Genomic DNA, 20,055 nt, shown 5'->3' on the forward strand with positions numbered 1-20,055 from the left:
AAGATCAACAAAATAAACAGCAGGAAACAGGCACTTGAAAAGAATAGGGTTGGGACCCAGGGGTGGGGAATAACAGGTGAAGAAGAGAAAGGGGGATATGCAGCCAAAATTCAATGTATATCCTATAAAATTAAGAGAAGTAAGGGAAGGGAGGGGATTGGAAAGGAGGGGTGAGAATATTGAAAGGGATGAAATTGATCAAGACACATTATATTCATAAAATGTTTTGTTGAATAGCAACGGCTTTGTACAACTCCTTAAAGATAATAAATAAATAAATAACCAACCCACAAAAGATAAAAAGGAGTTGGAGGTGTGGCTCGAATGGTAAAGCATTAGTCTAGTGAGTCCATTAAATAATATTACTCTCCGTTGCCCCTCATTCACCCCCCTTCCCCCGAGAGCACCTTCTATGTTGCATCTTCGAAGCTTGCTACTCTAGGTATATACAATATTTGTCTTCATGTTTCTTCCTTGTTTCATATGGCCTAATGTACTCAAAGTCCACCTAGATGCAATGTGTCAGAATCCTCTTCCTTTTTAAGACTAATATTCCATCTTGTGTACACAACAGGTACCACATTTTGTTTACCTATTCACTTGTTAGAGGAAATTGGAGTTACTTCCTCCTTTTGTCTCCTTGTGAATAATGCTACTATGAATATGAACATATAAATATCTTAGATTTTTGCTTTCCATTCTTTTGCATAAGAAAGTTCTATCCAGAAGTAGAATTATTGGAGAAATTATAAGAGAAAATATTGTTGTTTTGTTTTTGGAGGATCCCATTACTGTTCTCCAAAGCAATGGTACCATTTTACATCTCCAGCGGTGCAAAAGTGTCAAAATTTTCCACATCCTCATCAATGTTTGTCACTGTGATTTTTTTTACTCTGTGCGTGTATGTGCATGCGTTCGTGTGTGTTACAGTACTGTCTTGCCAGCCTGTGATATGATATCTCATTGTTATTGTCATATGGTTGGGTTCTGTTCCTCATGTACGTTCAATTTAGGCTGCCAAGTGTTTTAGCAAATCTTTACTTACAGTCCATTTTTTGCACCTATAAGAGTATGGGCAACTTTTTCTCACGTGTCTCCCAAAAAAAGCTACCACAGACCTAGAAAACAAATATCAACGTAGATTGATATCAAAAGATTAACAGAGTGCTTTTCCTATTGGGACAAAAATGAAACAATTCTGCTTCTTTATCTGGAAGACGATGGTTGCATAGACTCTAGGCTATCACGGTTCTGAAATGGAGCCAGGCAGAGAAGCAATGGTCAGCTTGTAGAACAAATCTTTGATTTTGTGCTCTGGGAAGGGAGTGAGACACATAAGGAGTGCATCCATCTAAGTGCTAGAACCCTGTATGTGGGTAGCATTTTGTTGTTTTCCAAGGAACATCGTTTGCATTGCTGGGGAATGCGCAGTACCAACCCATCCAAGTAGAGTGGATGGGACAACGATCATTCTCCCAGGAAGAAGTCATCTGTGCAGAGGTAAAATGACTTAATCTGTGGTCATCTCAGTTCAGAACTTACAAAGTTGCTCAGTTTGTACCTTTATTCATAAAACAGTTCATCAGCTTTTATTCTAAAGCACTGGGCAAAAGATTAACAAGAAAATGTTTTTAATCAGAGAAAGCACACATGGAAACGATTGTCCTGAAAGTTCAGGATAAGGGCTACTTTTTGGTAAAGAATGGTAGCCAAGAATACCGACTTTCTCCACAGTTTGTTTTGATACATAGGTATATAGGATGGATGAATATATGTCTGTTGGAACATACGTATGCATGTATTTAAAGTACCACTATCTCATTAAACTAGGAGATATGTTATAATTTCTGCTATTACTTATGCTTGAAACGTTTATATATCAAAAGTAAAATTTGAGGTATGCAGGAGACCCTTTAGCTTTCAGAAACTACATCCAGCAAGACAGAGATTAGGTGCTAAGTTAACATCTTTCCCAAATGGTCCCTTGGGAAGCAAAATGTGTGCATCGGCCCATCGATCTCACGGAATGGAGACATGGAAATTCTGACATTCTAGGATGCTAGACTATTGCTAGTATTATAGCAACCCTGGTCTGGTGTTTCTCTTAAGTCATAAGTGGATAAAAGCCACAAGCACATGGAGGTACTTGGCTTCTTTAAAGTGAATGTCAAAAAAACAAGGTCTTCAGACTGGAGTTGTCCCACAGATGTGTGTTTGATTCGCACAGTTTTTTGTTTTGGTTTGGTTTTTTGTTGTTTAAATGAAGCCAAGCATTTAAAAAAAAATCAGGTGGTTTCATGTTCAAATGAGAATCCAGATTCAGAGTTTTCTTGAAAATTCCAAAGAATGAGCACTTGCATTCTTGTGAGAGAGCCACCAGCCTGAAGTCTGAAGGGATGTCCCTGCCGTCCCCACCCTAGACCAGCTGGCCCATGCCCCACCCTTTTGCTTCCTCTTAGCATCTACACCAGAGAACAGTTGCCGCTTATCAAAATACCCTCAGTGCATCTCTGTTGACTCTAGCAGCACAAAAGCACTGGGGACCTGTGAGTTTTCTTAACTGGCTCCTCTTCCTCACAGCATTCTGTAGCCTTCAGGCATAACACCTATTCCACAAGTCTTGCTCTTTTTCTGTGTGTGTGTGTGTGTGTGTGTGTGTGTGTGTGTGTGTGTGTGTGTATCTGCGTGTGATGATGAGTCTTAGTTACCTGGAAACTTTCCAGACAAATTTATTATCTTTCCTTGTCCCTTCCTCCAATTTTTTTTTCCTTTTTGGTTTTAGCTGGAAACCTCTGGGTTTTTTTTTTTCTTGCCAATTTCGTAGTTTGAGTAGGAAAAGATAAACTTAAAATTTTTTGTGCCTTTAGAATTTAAATAATATGCAACAGATTGCTAAAGTCACTAATTTATTATCATTATTAATATTATTACTACCATCACCATCATTGTTATTAACTAATTGGTGCCAGTAATGGGATACACATCTTCGTATGTTCTACCACTTCAGCCACAGCTCTACTTCTGGATTTTTGGTGGTTAATTACAAATAAGAAACTCATGGACTTTCCTGCCTGAGCTGGTTTTGAATCACAGTCCTCAGATTTTCTTTCTTTTTTTTTTTTTTTGTCATTCATGAAGCTTGAATTTAGGTTCAGGCACTCTCCCTGAGCTCTTTTTGCTCTACCACTTTGAGCCAAAACACCACTTCCTGTTTTCTAGTGGTCAGTTCCAGATAAGACTCTCACAGATTTTTCTGCCTGGCTGGCTTTGAACTGCAGTCCTCAGATCTCAGCCTCTTGAGTTAGCTAGGATTAGAGACATGAGCCACAGGTGCTGGACAAAAGCTATTGTTTCATATTTCCTACTTTACTGGGGAAATGATGAGTAGCAAAAGAAGATTACAGTGGTACTGTTCACTTAAATATTTAACATGAAACACATTGTCATAAAACTATGATATTACAAATAGTTGTGGCTAATTAATAAGGGCGATGCTGGATTGTTGCCATTCTTATTCATCAAGCCACCAACTGCTACAGTCCACAGTAGGATGTGTATGTAAATCTCACTGCCTCAGATTTGCATAAATTATTTTAATAATGATACTCTTTATTACTGAGTTTCTTGCTTTGCTAATTAAAACTAGTACTGGTAACAAGACATCATGAAAATTTTGATGATATAGTCCTATAAGATACTGAATAATCATGTTCCAAAATCTAAGTGCCAGTGATTGTATATAGAGATTCCCTTCTTGAATGCTTGTTTGTTAAATATGTCATTTGAAATATGATGTAAAAATCAATGTTAATAAATTATTTAATAAAAAAGATACTGAATAATCAAGTGCTAATAAATTTGAATCAAGAAGAGGAAGACTTTTGTCTCAAAGTTTAGCATGTCAGTGGAGTAACTCAGGCTCTACATGAACAGAATTTGATCATCCAAATTGGCAGGACATTTTTCTCCCTCCCAATCTTCTTTACCCAGATGATCTGGGAATGAAGCCCTTGCAGCATGTGCCATGATTTGAATGCCTCATCACACTTCCTCCCATGCCCAGCCTGTGCCATACTCTCTGCAAAGCAGTTACTGCAGCCTTGCTTACTAACTGTATGTACGCTGCCAACATGGCAGAAATTGTAGGCTTCCTGCTGGGTGCTGCTTTTCTTTACCCAGTCATCAGCAATCTTACGAGTGTTCTGCTCCACATCTGATTGCTGTCACAGCCTCCCCCACCCTTCAGGAGCTGTGACAAAAGTCCCCCATCCCCACCTGGAACTCTGGCACTGGCACAACATTTCTTGGCAGTCCTGGGGCTCAGCTGTGGCCTGGACCTTTCTTGTCACCAAGCAGCCTCAGTCAACAGTACCTCTTTGCCAGCCACTCAGTCCTAACCTCAGTAGCTTCAGAGCTTCTCCAAAGTTGTCTCCACCTAAGACAAATAAAAACCCCACTGAGGTGGAGAGTTTTGTTTACCCAGAGGTAGTGTGTGGAGAAGGGAAGAAATGGTGTGTGTGTGTGTGTGTGTGTGTGTGTGTGTGTGTGTGTGTGTGTGTGTGTGTGTGTGCGTGTGTGCGTGCGTGCCAGTTCTGGGCTGTGCCTGCGGGGCCCAGATTCTGTCCCTTAGCTTTATCACTCAAGGCTGGCACTCTACTTCTTGAACCACAGCTCCACTTCTGGCTTTTTTTTTTTTTTTTTTGCTGGTAAATTGGGGATGAGCTCCATAGACTCACTTCTTCCTGTGTTGCCATCAAACTATAATCTTTAGGTCTCAGTCTCTTTGGTAGTTAGGATTACAGGCATGAGCCACTGCATCCAGCATATTTTATTTTAATTTTTTTTGGTAGTAGTGGGTTTTGAACTCAGGACCTCCTACTTGCTTGCCTAGTACTCTACCACTTGAGCCATACCTCCAGCACTAGCAGTCCTCCCCACAACCCCTCCTCCCCTGTCCTGCCCCCCCCTCTCCCTCCCCACCATTGGCTCATGTATGCCAGTATCATTGTATTAAATCTTAAAATATGAGAAAAGAAGTGGAGCCATCGCCTTTTATCCTAGATTTTAGAATTCACATGCAGATCATAGAGCAAAAAGGAAAGGTAGAAGGATATGTAATGCAGTTAAGTAGAGGTAAGCCCAGAAAGAAATGCCAGCTGTTCCTTGTTATCTGCAGGAACCCATGGGTACCAAATGTGGCTGCTCAAGTCCTGCATGGAGACTGGCAGAGTATTTGCATTAACACATGCACATCCTGCATCTACTTAAAAGCTCACTACATTACTTATGCCCAAAACAGAGTCATACTATGCATAGTTGTTGTGCTGTATCACTTCAGGAATAATAACAAGACAAGGGTTCATATGACAAGGGAAAAGTCCAAATGAGATTCTTTTCAAATATTTCCCATCTGTAGTTGGTTGAAACATTGATATGTCATGGCTTCACCACTCCTCAATGACAGTAACTTTCTTAAGCATCCTCTCATTTGATCCTCAACAATAGTTGATTCCCTGTGAACCAATCAAGAAAGCTTTTATTGGTTGGGAGTGTAGTCTAGTGGTAGAGTGTACACCTAGAATGCACAAAGCCCTGGGTTAGATTCCTCAGTACCACATACTCAGGAAAAGCAGGAGTGGTGCTGTAGCTCAAGTGGCAGAGCACTAGCCTTGAGCAAAATGTGTCCAAGGACAGTGCCCAGGTCCTGAGTTCAAGCCCCAGGATTGGCAAAAGAAAGAAAGAAAACTACTATTGCCTCTATTTATGTATTCATTCATTCATTCATTTATTTATTTATTTATTTATTTATTTATTTATTTATTTATTTATTTCTGTCAGGAAACAAGCCAAAAGATATTAAATGACTTGCTAAAGCTAATCCCCATAAATTCAAATTCAAGGCTCATTATCTCCTGTGAATCTTGGTGTGACTATTTGCCCCTATCTTCATATCTTTCCTGCAAAATAATTGTTCTGAAAGTGAAGAATCAGCAGTAGTTTCATCTTAGATACCAAAGGGTGAAAACCCAGAGAAATACAGAACCAAAATTAGTTCTAAACAAAACTAACTCTTCCTCCTAGAGGACCGAACATTGTTCCTCCCCCTCTTCTGAGCCGCTGGGAGTACCAAAGCAATGCAGAGATTGGATTTGCCTAAAAAATGACAATGGTGCTGATTATGATTGATTTATAGGTATATATAAGGCAGGATTTTGTTTGTTTGGGCGATACTAGGATTTGAACTCAGGACCTTATTCTTACTAGAAAAGTTCTTATCTTTGAGCCATGCCTTCAACCTTGATTTTTGCTGGTTAATTCCTGCCTGAGTGAGAACTTGAGCACGATTGGCCTGTTAGGCTTCCATCAAAAATAGGTCTCATAGGAGCCACCAGTCCCCAGCTTGCTTATGCTTTTGAAATACAAGGTCTAGTTGTACAGCACAGACTGGCCTAGAACTTGCAATTCTCCCATATGAGTCTCTCAAGTGCTGGGTTTCAGGTGAGCAGCATGACACCTGGCTATGAGTTATGCTACAGAATCCTTTTGGTAAAGCTTGCAGATGAAAACTGATTGCACATCACAGCAAGAGTGGATGCAATACAAGGGGATTCGGTTGGCGAGCATCAATCAACACATAATTGTAAAATGGACAGAGGTGCTTGGTGTTTTTCTTTCTGGAGCACAAAAGCACAGCTTGGAGAAGACACTCAGATTCCTGCACTTCATCATCTGTGCACTCAGTATCCACTGGGATAAGAGGCAGTGATTACCAACAAGGTGGTATTGGCTGCTTAACGGCCCATAAATCTGAGGCCTCACCTCTCTCCTCTGGGCCTGAGTTGTGGGAATCTGCATAACTCTGGAGAGGGAAGGAATGACTGTCTGTCCGCCTCCCTTAAGAGGCCAGATGAAACGGGAGATGAAAATGCAGAAAGTGAGATCTCTCCTGACTGTCATGGGTGTTTTGATGTCTTGAACACATCAGTGTTCTAGTGACTGCATAGTTTAGACAGAGTTTCAGAGCATGTCTCTGGGGAAGACTCTCCATTTGCATCTGGCCTCTGCTTCTGAGGCTCTGTGTGGCTGTGATGTATGGTTTAACCCTGTGAGCTTCATTTCATCATCTGGAACATAGGAAACCTGCAGTAATAGCGCCCGCCACAAAGGGTCATTGTCAGGGTTATACAAGTGAACCTAGCTGAAATGAAGTCCTGTCTACTGTTTATTTTCAATTCTTGGAAGTAATTTAAGCCACTGGCATCAAACAAAATGAGCCTCACACTTCCTTGATTCTGTGTCCAATCCCTGAACCACTTCTGTATACCAGCGAGCCAGCTTCTAGAAATGAAAGTTATCAGGTTGTATCCCAGATACTAAAGCAGTACCTACAGTGGGACCTAGAACATACAACCAGTATGTTCTTCAAATGATTTTTATTTTTATTTTTATTTTTTATTTTTTTATGCCAGTACGGAGGCTTGAACTCAGTTCCTGGGTGTTGTCTTTTAGGATTTTTCTGCTCAAGGCTGGACCACTATTATCTGAGTCACAGCTCTACTTCTGGCTTTGTGGTAATTAATTGGAGATAAGAGTCTCACAGACCTTGCTGTCTTTTCTGGCTTTGAATTGGGATTCCCAGATCTCAGCCTCCTAAGTGGCTAGGATTGCAGGGATAAGCCATTGATGCCTTGAAGTGTTGGTTGGTTGGTTGGTTGGTTTGGGGTGTGTGTGTGTGTGTGTGTGTGTGTGTGTTATACTGGGACTTGAACGCGGGGCCTGGATGCTGTCATTGAATCTTTTTCACTCAAGGCTGATGCTTTATTTACCAGCTGAGCCCCAGCTTCACCTCATGTTTTTAGCTACATAGTTGGACAGAATAGTCTCACACATTTTCTTGTTTGGGCTGGCTTCATGCCACGATCCTCAGAATTCAGCCTCCTGAGTAGCTAGAATTACAGTAATGAACCACGCATGCCTGGCTTCAGGTGATTTTTAATGCTGAACAAGCCATGTCTGAGAAGCTTCTCATTACTGAGAAGTTCGACCACAGCCTGCCTTTGCAGACACCTAGTGGAGCTGCTGCATTGTGAATGGCTCAGTCAGGAGTCACCGGTGACCTACATCCTTCCCTGTGACCAGGGGACTGGTTGGAAATAGGGCAATTAATGGAGGGACCGTGTAGGCTCTCCATATGGTCGGCTCAGGTCATCAAGAAAAGACTGAGGCTGAGGAGGGGAGCACAGTGAGCAGCTAGTCCAGGAACTGTGAATCTGGGCTGTTTCAGTTCCAAATTAGATATTCTTTTAACTTTTGATCAGATTTCCACATCTATCCCACATTTGCAGTCCAAATGAGTGTGTAAACTGCAGGTTGGATGAGTCAGGGCCTGGGACAATGGCCTCCAGGCGCATTCCTGTTTTTATTTGAACTCAGTGAAGATCCATAAAGGAAAGTCACTCTTTGAAATAGATGATTAGACGAGGAAAACCCACCAGCCATGTGGTGCTAGCTATTTTCTTGAAATTCTGGACAGCACAGAGGGAACACTGAAGGTAGCGAAAGTGGGGAGAGAAGGGAGGGAATGGGCTTCTTCAGCTGCATTTCTGAGGCCTTTTCCATTCATTTTCCACTTTCTTTTAGTAGTTTATCTCCAGAATGTTTCCTTTAGCTGATTGACCAGCACATACATATTATCCATTACGTCTTTGGTTGTCTACAGGCGTATTTTCTTTTCAGTTCTTTACCATTAGCAAAACTATGCCTTTTCCAACTTTCTTCCTCTGTCAGAATCTTTGAGGGATTGTTCACGGATATCCCACCACTGTCTTCGGACATCAGTGGTATCTGCTTCGTGTCTCTCTGTGTCAAGAGAACTTCTTGGCCCAAGTTCTTGTCACCTCAGGGATGGAAAGCAGCAGCTACCATCAGTCTATGCAGATAGCAGATAAGTCATACGTCCTCCTAAATTCACAGACTTTTCTTACCCAAGCAATACCTCTCAAAACTGTCTTCCTTATCATATTCTTCATGCCTTTAGCAAAGACTCTCTTTTTCTGTGTGTGTGTGTGTGTGTGTGTGTGTGTGTGTGTGTGTGTGTGTGTGTGTTTGGTTTGTTTGTTTTCCAAGACAAGATTTTCTTATGTAGCCCAGACTGGCCTGAAATTCCTAATCATCTTGCCTTAATCTGCTGGGATTCAGGCATGGACTACCCCACCTGGATCCTTGCCATGTTTTTATCTCATCTATCAAACCAAATTATCTCTGTCTTGCTTGCAAGTTATTTGCTAACTCTGCTTTAACATTTCACCGAGGGAATTCATTTTCCTTTCTCATGCCTGGACATTTATGTGCCATTCATGTGCCTCCACTTGGTTCTTGCCACCTCCAGAATATCACCCCTGTCATTGTCTCCTTGTTCCTAGCAGTAGTTCCCACCCACCCAACACTTTCTTTTTCTGTTTCTTCCATTTGTTCTCATGTCTTAGTCACCCATTTCCTAATAAGAACCATGATCGCAATTCACATTCTTGTACGTTGCCTTGCAAATATGCTTCAACAAGTGCTGCATACAGCTCTTCTCTATAGAGTTTGTTACTAAAGACCAGAGGCAGAGTGTTTGCTGGTTTTTGTGGTATGAGAACACTCAGGGTGGTGTGGTGGGGGATGGTTCCCAGGATGCTGAGGTTGGTAGAAGTATTCAGCATCAAGTAGGTACTTCACTACAGGTTATTTACTAACTACAAAAGGTTTTTTCATCCTTGGAAAACAACCAGAAGAAAAGGAGCCATTAGGAGTCTCCCTCACTGTACCTTAAGGAGCATCTGAGACCCAATTAAAAATCTCCCTCCTACTTTTAGATGTATCACATACATGGGATAAAAGCTAACACAGGAAATCAGACTAAGTGTGGATTCTTAGACCATTGCGCATGTCTTTTCTGCTCTGAATGCTTGGCTGGTTTGCATTATGATTTCCTTCTTTGCTGGAAAGCACAGACTTTCCCTCTTTCATTGGAAGGAATGAGACCGGCTGGAAATCTGAAGTTCTGGGGATTCAAATGCAATGGGCTTGGCTGTGTGTCCCTTACTAGTGCATTTCTTGACAGGTTCTGAAAAAACTATTGAATTTTGGCTTGTGCTTTTCTGCAGTGTTTGGATGTGTTTCAGCTGCAGTGTTTGGCTGGGTACAGTCATCAAAATAGGCGCTTCCCTCCCCTCCCCCCGCACCGCTTTCTTAGCAATCCTACGTAACCATTTCATTCTGAAGGTTAAAAAGGAATACCTTTAACGATCATGGAAATACTTCTGAGTATAATAGGATCATAGTTGCTTCATAGGTAAATAAGCTACCTTATAAATTGCATGTATGCCAGGTACTGGTGGGTGGAATCCTAGCTACTGAGAAGGCTGAGATCTAAGGATCACAGTTCAAAGCCAGCCTGGGTAGAAAAATCTGCAAGACTCTTCTCTCCACTGAACCACCAAAAGACAGAATGGGAGCTGTGGTTCAAGTGGTAAAGTACTAGCCTTGAAGAAAAATAAAATAAAAGCAACCACAACAAAAATAAAAGCTCAGTGTCAACACCCACTCCCTGAGTTGCAGCCTCAAGACTGACACATGTAAACAAAGCAAACTGTGAATTTGTAAAGTCTTGGCTTGACAGAAAAATTGCCAGGAGTTTGAGTAGCTTCCTAGATGATACCAAGTTACATGGAAGAATTTTTTGTTCCAGATTAAATACAGATATTTTGAAGGAACTTTTACTTATACTAGCTTTTTTCTTTCTTATGATAACACTGTAGTGTTATATCTAGTAAGCTCTTTTTCTCTCTGCTGTTTTCACGAGTGGTAAGTCTGCATTTTGATGTCCTGTGTAACTAGTTATTGTTTGTTCAAGGGCTGCTGAGTGTGCTTCCTAGCTATAATTCTACCTTCAATGGTCAGGTTAGCCGATATATTTCCCACCCTTGGTGACTAAGGAGAAGAGAAGTCGAAATATGTGCATCGTTCCACAATATACTTGAGATGAATGTTTCATTTTGACCTAGAAATGAGAGTTGATCAAGCTCCTAGAAGGGGATTCAAGGCAGCAGAGGTGCAGATGAGGCATGATGGACAGGTATCCATGAGCCTCTGTGAGGTGATTTTGCTAACGCGTGCTGGAATTGTGCCTTTCAGGATCCCTGCAAGTCATGAACAAGACAAGGAAGATTATGGAACACGGAGGTACCACCTTTACCAATGCCTTTGTGACCACGCCCATGTGCTGCCCATCCAGGTCATCCATGCTGACCGGAAAGTATGTGCATAACCACAATGTCTACACTAACAATGAGAACTGCTCTTCACCCTCGTGGCAGGCGATGCATGAACCTCGGACCTTTGCCGTCTATCTGAACAATACTGGCTACAGAACAGGTAAAGGAGATCCTGTCACTTCTGATGCCTCTGCTACTGTGGCTTAGACTCAGGCAGTGTGTTGTATGGGACATTCCAGCAAGCCTCTAAAAAACAGTCTAGCCTTTCTTTTCCCTGACAAAATCCTGTCCATCCATCTCTGTCAGGCCGTATTGTATTGGTATAACAGAATACCTGCAACTAGAAATTTATAAAGGAAAGATGTTTATGTAGCACATGGTTCTGGATGCTAGGAAGTCCAGCAAGGGCTTTGGCTCTGTGTTACAACATGACAAATGCTGGAAACCCAGACAAGTACATGCAGAAGAGACAAAACAGGAGAGGTAATCATTATGACAACCAGGCAACTGTTCTACTCCTTTGAGAAAGGCATTAATCCTTCTTAACCACATAAAGACCCTATCACAGGGAACATCAAACTGCATATTCAAACCCCAGCAACTTACTTTTTACTCTGAAGAATACACCAGGGAGCGTTCCCTCAGAGAAACGTCTGAAGAATCTCTGTGGACACAATATTAATGTGTTGTAGCCATGTGAGTCCCCAGAAATTGGAATTTTCCAGGATAACCTACAGTGAAAGGGGTTATTTATTTGTACTGCTACTGGAACTTGAACTCAAGGTCTAGGCACTATCCCTTACCTCTTTTCACTCAAAACTATAGTGTTCAACTACTGGTGTTCAACTAAACTTCTGGTTCCATTGAGGTTTTAAGTGTGGCTAAACTTCTGCTGATTAGTTCATTGAAACATTAAGTATTCCCAAGCTGTTATGTACCTGTTCGAAGGTGTGGGATATAATAGGAGAGCAAAACTACTTATTGAGTAAAGAAATCCATGATGGGGACCTTATTGTTTCCGTTATTTGTTCATACATAATCAAGAAGATTTCAAACATTAGATTAAGTTAAGTCATGGTCATTAAAAAAATTATTGTAAAAGTGTTACACAGAGGGGTTATCGTTACATAAGTCACGTAATGAGTGTATTTTTCCTCTGAACCATGTCATCCATTCTCTCCCAGGTTTTCCCCTCCCATCCCCCTCACCCCCCACTGTACAGTTCATTTCCAACATTGCATCTAGTGAGCAGCACTGATGAACTGGATTATCCTTGGCCCACCGTTTCTGTGCTTGCCCTTCTCAAATCAGATAGACTTATATACAAGACAAAGGGTACAGGAATCAAACACAGCAACGAAAGGGAATAAGCCAAAAAAGAAGGGAGGGGGGAAAGAACCATAAACAATTAAATCCCCCCAAAAAGAACCATAAACAATACAATAAAAACCAAGAAACATGGGCTGCATGGTTTCCCTCACTTGTAATAATTAGAACATGGCTATAAATCTACACATAAATCTAATGGATAGCAAAAGACAAATAATTATTCTTGGACATGATTAATTAAATAACCTTGTAAGCATTCATACAGTTGAGACTAAAGGAGGATATTCTTAAAAGATGATCACAAGAACTCAATGAGTGTGTGCATATGACCATATAAAATGATACCTATTGAAATGAAATCCAAGAAATGAAAATGAGATTTTTTTGATTATACAGTCATGGTCATTTTTAGATCTCTACCTTTTGGAAGAGAAAAATCTGTATTGCTTTATTTTCTGTCATTATTTAACCTACCCAGGATAAAATGAGGCAACTAGGTTTTGAAAATTAAGAATTCTTTTCAGAGGGCTTAGAGCTTCATGCCAATTGAGAAAGGAGTGTGAGAAAGGAGTGAGGCTCCTGTAGGAAGTGGTACCTCACACTTCTCGCTCTCCCTGTATTCCTTTCTGTTCTCAGGACTTCTGGGATCCTTCTCGGAAGGAAGTAGGGCCATGGAAAGAGGAGCTACAGTGCAAAAATTAGAGTTGGATTTTTCCCTTCAGAAACTAGCCAGATTTATTCATAAGAATTAAAAGTGGCATCATAAAAGCTTATTGAAGCAGGTGTCAGTGGCTCACTCCTGCAATTACTTAATTATAGCTACTCAGGAAGCTGAGATCTGAGGATTATGGTTCAAAACCAGCCAGGACAGGAAAGTCTGTGAAATCCTTATTTACAATTAACCAGCAAAAAGCTGGAAGTAGGGCTTGGAAGAAACTAGCCTTGAGCAAAGAAAAGAAGGAGAACAAGCCCCAAGTTCAAGCCCTAATACTGGTACATGCACACACACACACACACACACACACACACACACACACACACAGCTTACTGTAAAATGACTTTCAGGATTATAAATTTCTCTCAAGAAAAAAAATTTTCTGGGTGAGGATTTTGGTCTAATGGTAGAGTGCTTGCCTAGCATGCATGAAGACCTGGGCTTTTGATTCCTTGGTACTACATACATAGAAAAAGCTGGAAGAGGTGCTGTGGCTCAAGTGGTAGAGCACTGGGCCTTGAGAAAGCCCAAGGACAGTGCTCTGGCTATGAGTTCAAGCCCCAGGACTGGCAAAAAAAAAAAGAAGAAAAAAAATTTCCCCTAAGTCTTTTTAAGAATGAAATTGAAGGAGGGTGGTATGTAGCTTAGGCATAGAGCATTTGACTAGCTAGATGCTAGTAACCACATTCCTATAATCCTAGCTACACACAAGGCTAAGGTCTGAGATCTCAGTTCAGAGCCATCCCAGGCAAGAAAGTCTATGAGACTCTTAGGTCCAATTAGCCACCAAAAATCTAGAAATGGCACTGTGGCTCAAGTGGTAGAGTGCTAGCCTTGAGCAAAAGAAGCTCAGGGACAGTGCCCAGGTCCTGAGTTCAAGCCCCTGGACTGGCAAAAAAAAGAAAGGAGGGAAGAAGGGAAGGAAGGAAGGAAGGAAGAAAGGAAGGAAGGAAGGAAAGAAAAAAGGAAAGGAAAGGAAAGAAAAAGAATCAGCCTTTTCCACTGGATTCATGTGTACAGGCTCACTTGCTTTTGGACAGAACCTCCTGTCCTGCTCGTGAGCACTTAATGCTTGTTATTTATGGATGAAGATATTGATTATGCAAATGCTAGCATTGTCACTCATAGGCATCTTGTAGAAGCAGTCCCTCTGCTGTCTCAAGGGTGTTTGCTTCTGCAATAAAGAGCAACTAGGTTCCAGAAGGCTTGGAGAGAATACCTTACCATAGTGTGTTTTCTCCCATTAGTGACTTAAATTTATAGCACCTTTCATCTTAGGACTCTAAAGCAATTTGCAAAACCATCTACCTCCCTATAGGGTTCAAAGATGACAAATGTACTCAACCATGTTTTATAACTAAAATGGGGACACGGAACACTATATAACCAGCTCAGAAGCAGAAGCAGGAATGGTCCCTTAATGCCTGGTTTCTCAGTTTAACCACCAAATTGGAGTTTGCTCATGGGAAGCATTGTGTGAAACCAGTACCTTCTAAATCCCAGGCTCCTTGTAATTTAATCCTAGCAGCAGACTCAGAGCTTGAAGGAATGGGTCTACCCAGTAGCCCAAGTTTACTGAGGATAGAGACACAGAAAGAAAGAAAACCCTACCAGGTTATAGCAAAGCCAGCTGGTTTGTTCAGGGCTGTCTAGGGAAAGATGAGAAGAGAATTGGCAGTTGCAGCTTACCTACTATATACCAGCCACATTAACTAGCCCAATCATCTCGTCTCATTCTAATAGAAAGCATGGAGGGAAGACTTCAACCATGTGACCATTAAAGAAATGGAGACTCACAGGGTTAATTGTAGAAGGCCATGAGTCCCCCAGAGGTGGAGTGAAGCTAGCACATAAGGCCCCTGGGTCTTTTCTCTTCCCTGATCTTATTTCTGAACAGATTATTTGCTCCAAATACTTGAGGCTGATAAACTGTAATAAGAATGAAACAGTAAGGACCCTGACAGACACAAAGGACGATAGCTCAAGTCAAGGCGAGACTGGGAATATAAACTACCTGTTGTGAGGATGTAGGGAAAGACCATAGGGCTGGGGGGTGGGGAGATGTGGTATATGTGTGTGTGATGTGTGTTCCTGCCAGCTCAAGGACTTGAACTCAAGACATCACGCCCTCCCTCATCTCGCTTACTTGCTTATAGCTGGTACTCTCCAGGAGCCACACTTCCATTTGGACATTTTGCTATTTGAAGATGGAATCTTGCAGTGTTTTCTGCCTGGGCTGACTTTGAACTAAAATTCTCGAGCCTCCTAAGTAGGTAGCTAGGATTACAGGCATAAGCCACTGGCACCTGGCATGACTGCCGATTTGTAGTTAAGCTTCCAATGGCAAAAATGGAAACAGTATCACTTGTAAAGTTCAGTGGGTCACTACAATAAGTCATATAATTAATGACCCTATGGTGGTTAGGAAGGTTTGACTAAAACTCAGTGACATTTAAAGTGTCTTTGTTTTCATTTTCACTATCTTCTTTTTGAAACAGGGTCATGCTAGGTACCCAAGCTGGCTTCCCGCTCTTAATCTCCTGCGCTTTGTCTCTCTAGTTCTAAGATCACAGACATATCCCAACATGGCTGGCAGTTATGGTTTATTCCTTCATTTTTGGAGGAGCAAAATGATATCGACAAGATTAAAATGATCCACAGATCACTAAGGCTTCAATCTGCAGGGTTCTGCCTAGTGTACTACCCTAATGCAGGGTAGGCTGAGAGTGTGGCTATGTGCACAGAAGAGGAGGCAATGAGGCTGTTGCCAGCAAGCGTGCCTTAGGTGGGTCCTCTAGCTGTGTGTTCTAGCTGGTTGCTCGTTCAGGGACAGGGAACCAGTTTGTTCCTGGGAACCAAATACGATTCTAAAACCAGATTTCTTCTAAGTTTTGAAACACTTAGGTAATAATCGAGTTTGCAGTGAGTCATCATTTAACATAAAAGGAATTCTTTAAGAAAAGCAAGGACTTGCCTGGCACTAATGGCTCATGCCTGTAATCCTAGCTACTCAAGAAGCTGAGATCTGAGGATCATGTTTCAAAGCCAGCCTGGACAGGAAAGTCTGTGAGACTCTTTATCTCCAAATAATGACCAGAAAACCAGAGGTGGTATTGTGTGTGGCTCAAGTGGTAGAGTGCAAGCCTTGAGCAGAAGAGCTCAGGGACAGTGCCCAGGCCCAGAGTTCAAACCCTATTACCAGAAAAGGAAAAGAAGAAAAGAAAAGAACAACAAGGACTTTTCCTAATAATTGGGAGCAGGAAAAGGACAAAATGCACTCAAGAAAGACAATCTGGGAGCTGGGCAGAGGGAGAGAGGAAGGAAAAGAAGGAAGGGAGGAGGGGAGAAATACATTTGTATTTATTTATTAATAATTCAGAAAGTTTACAAATTGGAAAAAGCTGAAAGGTCAGTAATAGAGAGCAACATTATCCGAATGTATCTCTAAAGAGGAAATATTGAAATATGTCAGAATTAGGAACTAACTTTTAGATGACTTTTTGATAATACTCATTGATCTACCCATGGACAGTGGCCCATTTGATAATATACAAATAAGCACATAAAAATGACAGGGATATAAGAAAATAATGAGAATTGGTGAGTAGATATTAACCTTATATTTATGGGACATTACACTAGTAGAAAACAAATGCACATAGATGTTATTGCTTTCTTAATGATGGATATATTAATTTGAAATACAGGACTATAAACCTAGGAAAAATAATGAAGGAAACTGAAATATGTATGATTCATAAATATCCATCTAGAGCAAAGCACTAAGAAGCCATAAGTTTTATGACAGTCCAGAGAAGATAAATTACCAGGAGGCTTACTTTGGGAGGCATCCAAAATACATGGGTTTAAACAAAGTTGAATTGATCCAATATTATATTTACCATTGTATGACATGATTATTTTTTTAGAATTTAGGCATATTTTTGGCCTGGGTTAGCCTAAATTTTTCTAACTTTAACTCAATGGAAAATATGAGTTCAAGAAGGAAAAAAACAGTAACAAGCCCATTACACGTTGTCCTGACAAGTAGATGGGAAAAGCATGGATTATCTATCATTAAAAAAAAAAGAACATTTTCCAAGAAATCTGCTAACAATGAGGGTGCAGGCATTAATAAGAAACTTATCATGAATTATTAGGCTACAACAATTCCCCTCAGTTGAAAGGCAGCCTCAAAGGCCAGACAGAATCCTGAGTAAAAGAGCAGATGCTGCAATCAGAGCCTAGATTACCCTTAATATACATGCCTTGAAGATCACGGCCATGTTCTCAACTCTAAAACGTAGAAATTGACCTCAACCACCTCCTTAAGTTTTCTCTCCTGTCTGAAATTAGATCGTAGCCTTATTAACCTCACTATAAATATTATGTTAATTCATTAAAATTATATTATTCAAATTATGATGCATGTTACATAAAATCATATATGAATCACATACGCACATCATGTTCATATGCATACTACCATAAGTGGAAGGGAAAAAAGATCTGCACTAGTAGGGGTAGAGACCTAAAGTAGAGATGGTTGGGAGACAGGGCCTGTGTTGCCAAGCAGGCCCCAACTCCTGTGCTCAAGCAATTCTGTTCCAGAGCTTCCTAACAACTGAGATTACAAGAGTATGACACTGAACCTACCTTTGCTTTATGTATATACATTTTTTTCTCTTTTTGTTTTTCAGTCATGGGCCTGGGCACTGTCCTTGAGCTCCCCAGCTCAAGATTAGTACTATACCACTTGGGCCACAGTACCACTTATGGGTTTCTGATGGTTAATTGGAGATAAGAGTCTCAAGGACTTTGATGCCTGGGTTGACTTTGAACTGCAGAACTAAGGTCCTTAGATCTCAGTCTTCTGAATTAGCTAAGATTACAGGTGTGAGCCACTAGCATCCAGCAAAGAATTCTTTGGTATCATATCATTTTAGACAAAGTAATTTACTTTTTAATTCTGTGAGAGTGTGTGTGTGTGTGTGTGTGTGTGTGTGTGTGTGTGTGTGTGTACACTAGGGCTTGAATTCAAACCTGGGGGGCTCTCCCTTAGCTCTTTTGTTAAAAGCTTGCACTTTACCTCTTAAACTACAGCTCTACTCCTGGCTTTTTGGTGGTTACCTGGAGATAAAGGCTCATAGACTTTCTTGCCCAGACTGGCTTCCAACTGCAATCTTCAAATCTCAGCCTAAGCTAAGAGTATAGGCATGAAGCACTAGCAACCAGCCCCCATGTTTTGTTACATTAAAAAGTTTATGTTATCTACAAATCCTCAGTTTAATTTTCATTATGCTCTAAAATCTATGTGCCAGTGATTGTATATAGAGATTCCCTTCTTGAATACTTGTTTGTTAAACATGACATTTGAAATATGATGTAAAAATTAATGTTAGCTCGGCACAGCAGCTCATGCCTATAATCCTAGCTACTCAGAAGGCTGAGATCTGAGGATCAAGGTTCAAAGCCAGCCCAGGCATTAAAGGACCTGAGACTCTTATGTCCAATTAACCTCTAGAAAATGGGAAGTGGGGCTTGGCTCAAGGGTAGAGTGGTAGCCTTGAGCTGAAGAGCTCAGGTACAGTGCCCAGGCCAAGATCAAGCCCCAGGACCTACAAAAAAAAATCAATGTTAATAAAATCTTAAAACTTAAAAAAAAAGTTTATGTTGATTCCCCGGAAGCACATACACAGAAAAGGCTGAAAGTGATGCTGTGGCTCAAGTGGCAGAGTGTAGCCTTGAGCAAAGAGTGTCCAAGGACAGTGCCCAGGCCCTGAGTTCAAGCCCCAAGACTGGCAAAACAAAAAAAAGAAAGAAAGAAAAAATAAGTTTGTTATTTACAGCAAGTATATTTCCTTCTTCTCTAGTATGGAAACTACCTAAATGTAGAATTCATTAAGACAAATATTCTTGTTTTTATGAATTATGATGCTATAGATTTTTGGGGAGTGGGGTCATGGAGCTTGAACTCGGCCTTGGCACTGTCCTTGAGTTCTTCAGCTCAAGGCTACCACCCTACCCTTCAGCCAAGCCCCACTTCCCATTTTCTAGAGGTTGATTGGAGATAAGAGTCTCAAGTCCTTTCATGCCCAGGCCAACAGGTACGTAAACATGCAACATAGCACACACATATGGAATCACACTATAACTGGGAAGATACGAGGATTTGTAGAGATATTTCCTATCTTCACTGGATTCACAATGCAGTTGGGAAAAAAGATAAATCCATGTATTCAGACTGACATAAGTCACAATTTTAACTTGGCTCCACATTGTGAACATATAGTTATTACTATGAAACCCTGGTACTCCAAATCTGCCAATTACAATAGACTAAAATTCCAACGAACATTGTGCAATATATTCAAGTTTTGTCACATCAGATCATTTTGTAGTTGCTATAGCTGAGATTAAAATAAATGCTGTAGCTTTAAGTAGTTAAGGAAAGCTTTCCTAAGGGTTTCATAATAGACAAATCTAGGCAGAAGTAGCTTGGCCTTCAGCCAACAATAATTATAATTGGAGTTTTCTTATCTTTCTCCCTGTCACCCAGGTTTCATCTACCTTCTTAGACAGAACCTGTGAAAGGAAATGTTTAATGGTGTCCAAAAGGACAGAAAGGTGCAGAAGGTCAGGTGTATGTCATGTTGGCAATGCATTCTGATAATGATAGCATAACTTAAGTATAGACATAAGGACAATATGGGCCAGCAAATGAAATTTACCTAGGGAAGGAAAGAGATTTAG

The 20,055-nt window shown here is 40.9% G+C and overlaps 1 protein-coding gene across 5 annotated transcripts in view; it reads left to right on the forward strand.

Annotated features, from left to right (window-relative positions):
• The window catches only part of Sulf1 (sulfatase 1), a 173,397-nt gene that overhangs the window by 92,527 nt on the left and 60,815 nt on the right, over positions 1 to 20,055 (forward strand). For all 5 annotated transcript variants that reach the window (XM_090338922.1, XM_090338925.1, XM_090338923.1 and 2 more), the window contains one exon: positions 11,179 to 11,418. In XM_090338922.1, coding sequence (XP_090195048.1) covers positions 11,179 to 11,418 — 240 coding nt within the window. The remainder of the gene's footprint in view (positions 1 to 11,178; positions 11,419 to 20,055) is intronic.

This window comes from Megascapheus bottae, chromosome 9 (genome assembly GCF_031878675.1).
Source record: "Megascapheus bottae isolate mThoBot1 chromosome 9, mThoBot2.hap1, whole genome shotgun sequence".
Taxonomy (NCBI): Eukaryota; Metazoa; Chordata; class Mammalia; order Rodentia; family Geomyidae; genus Megascapheus; species Megascapheus bottae.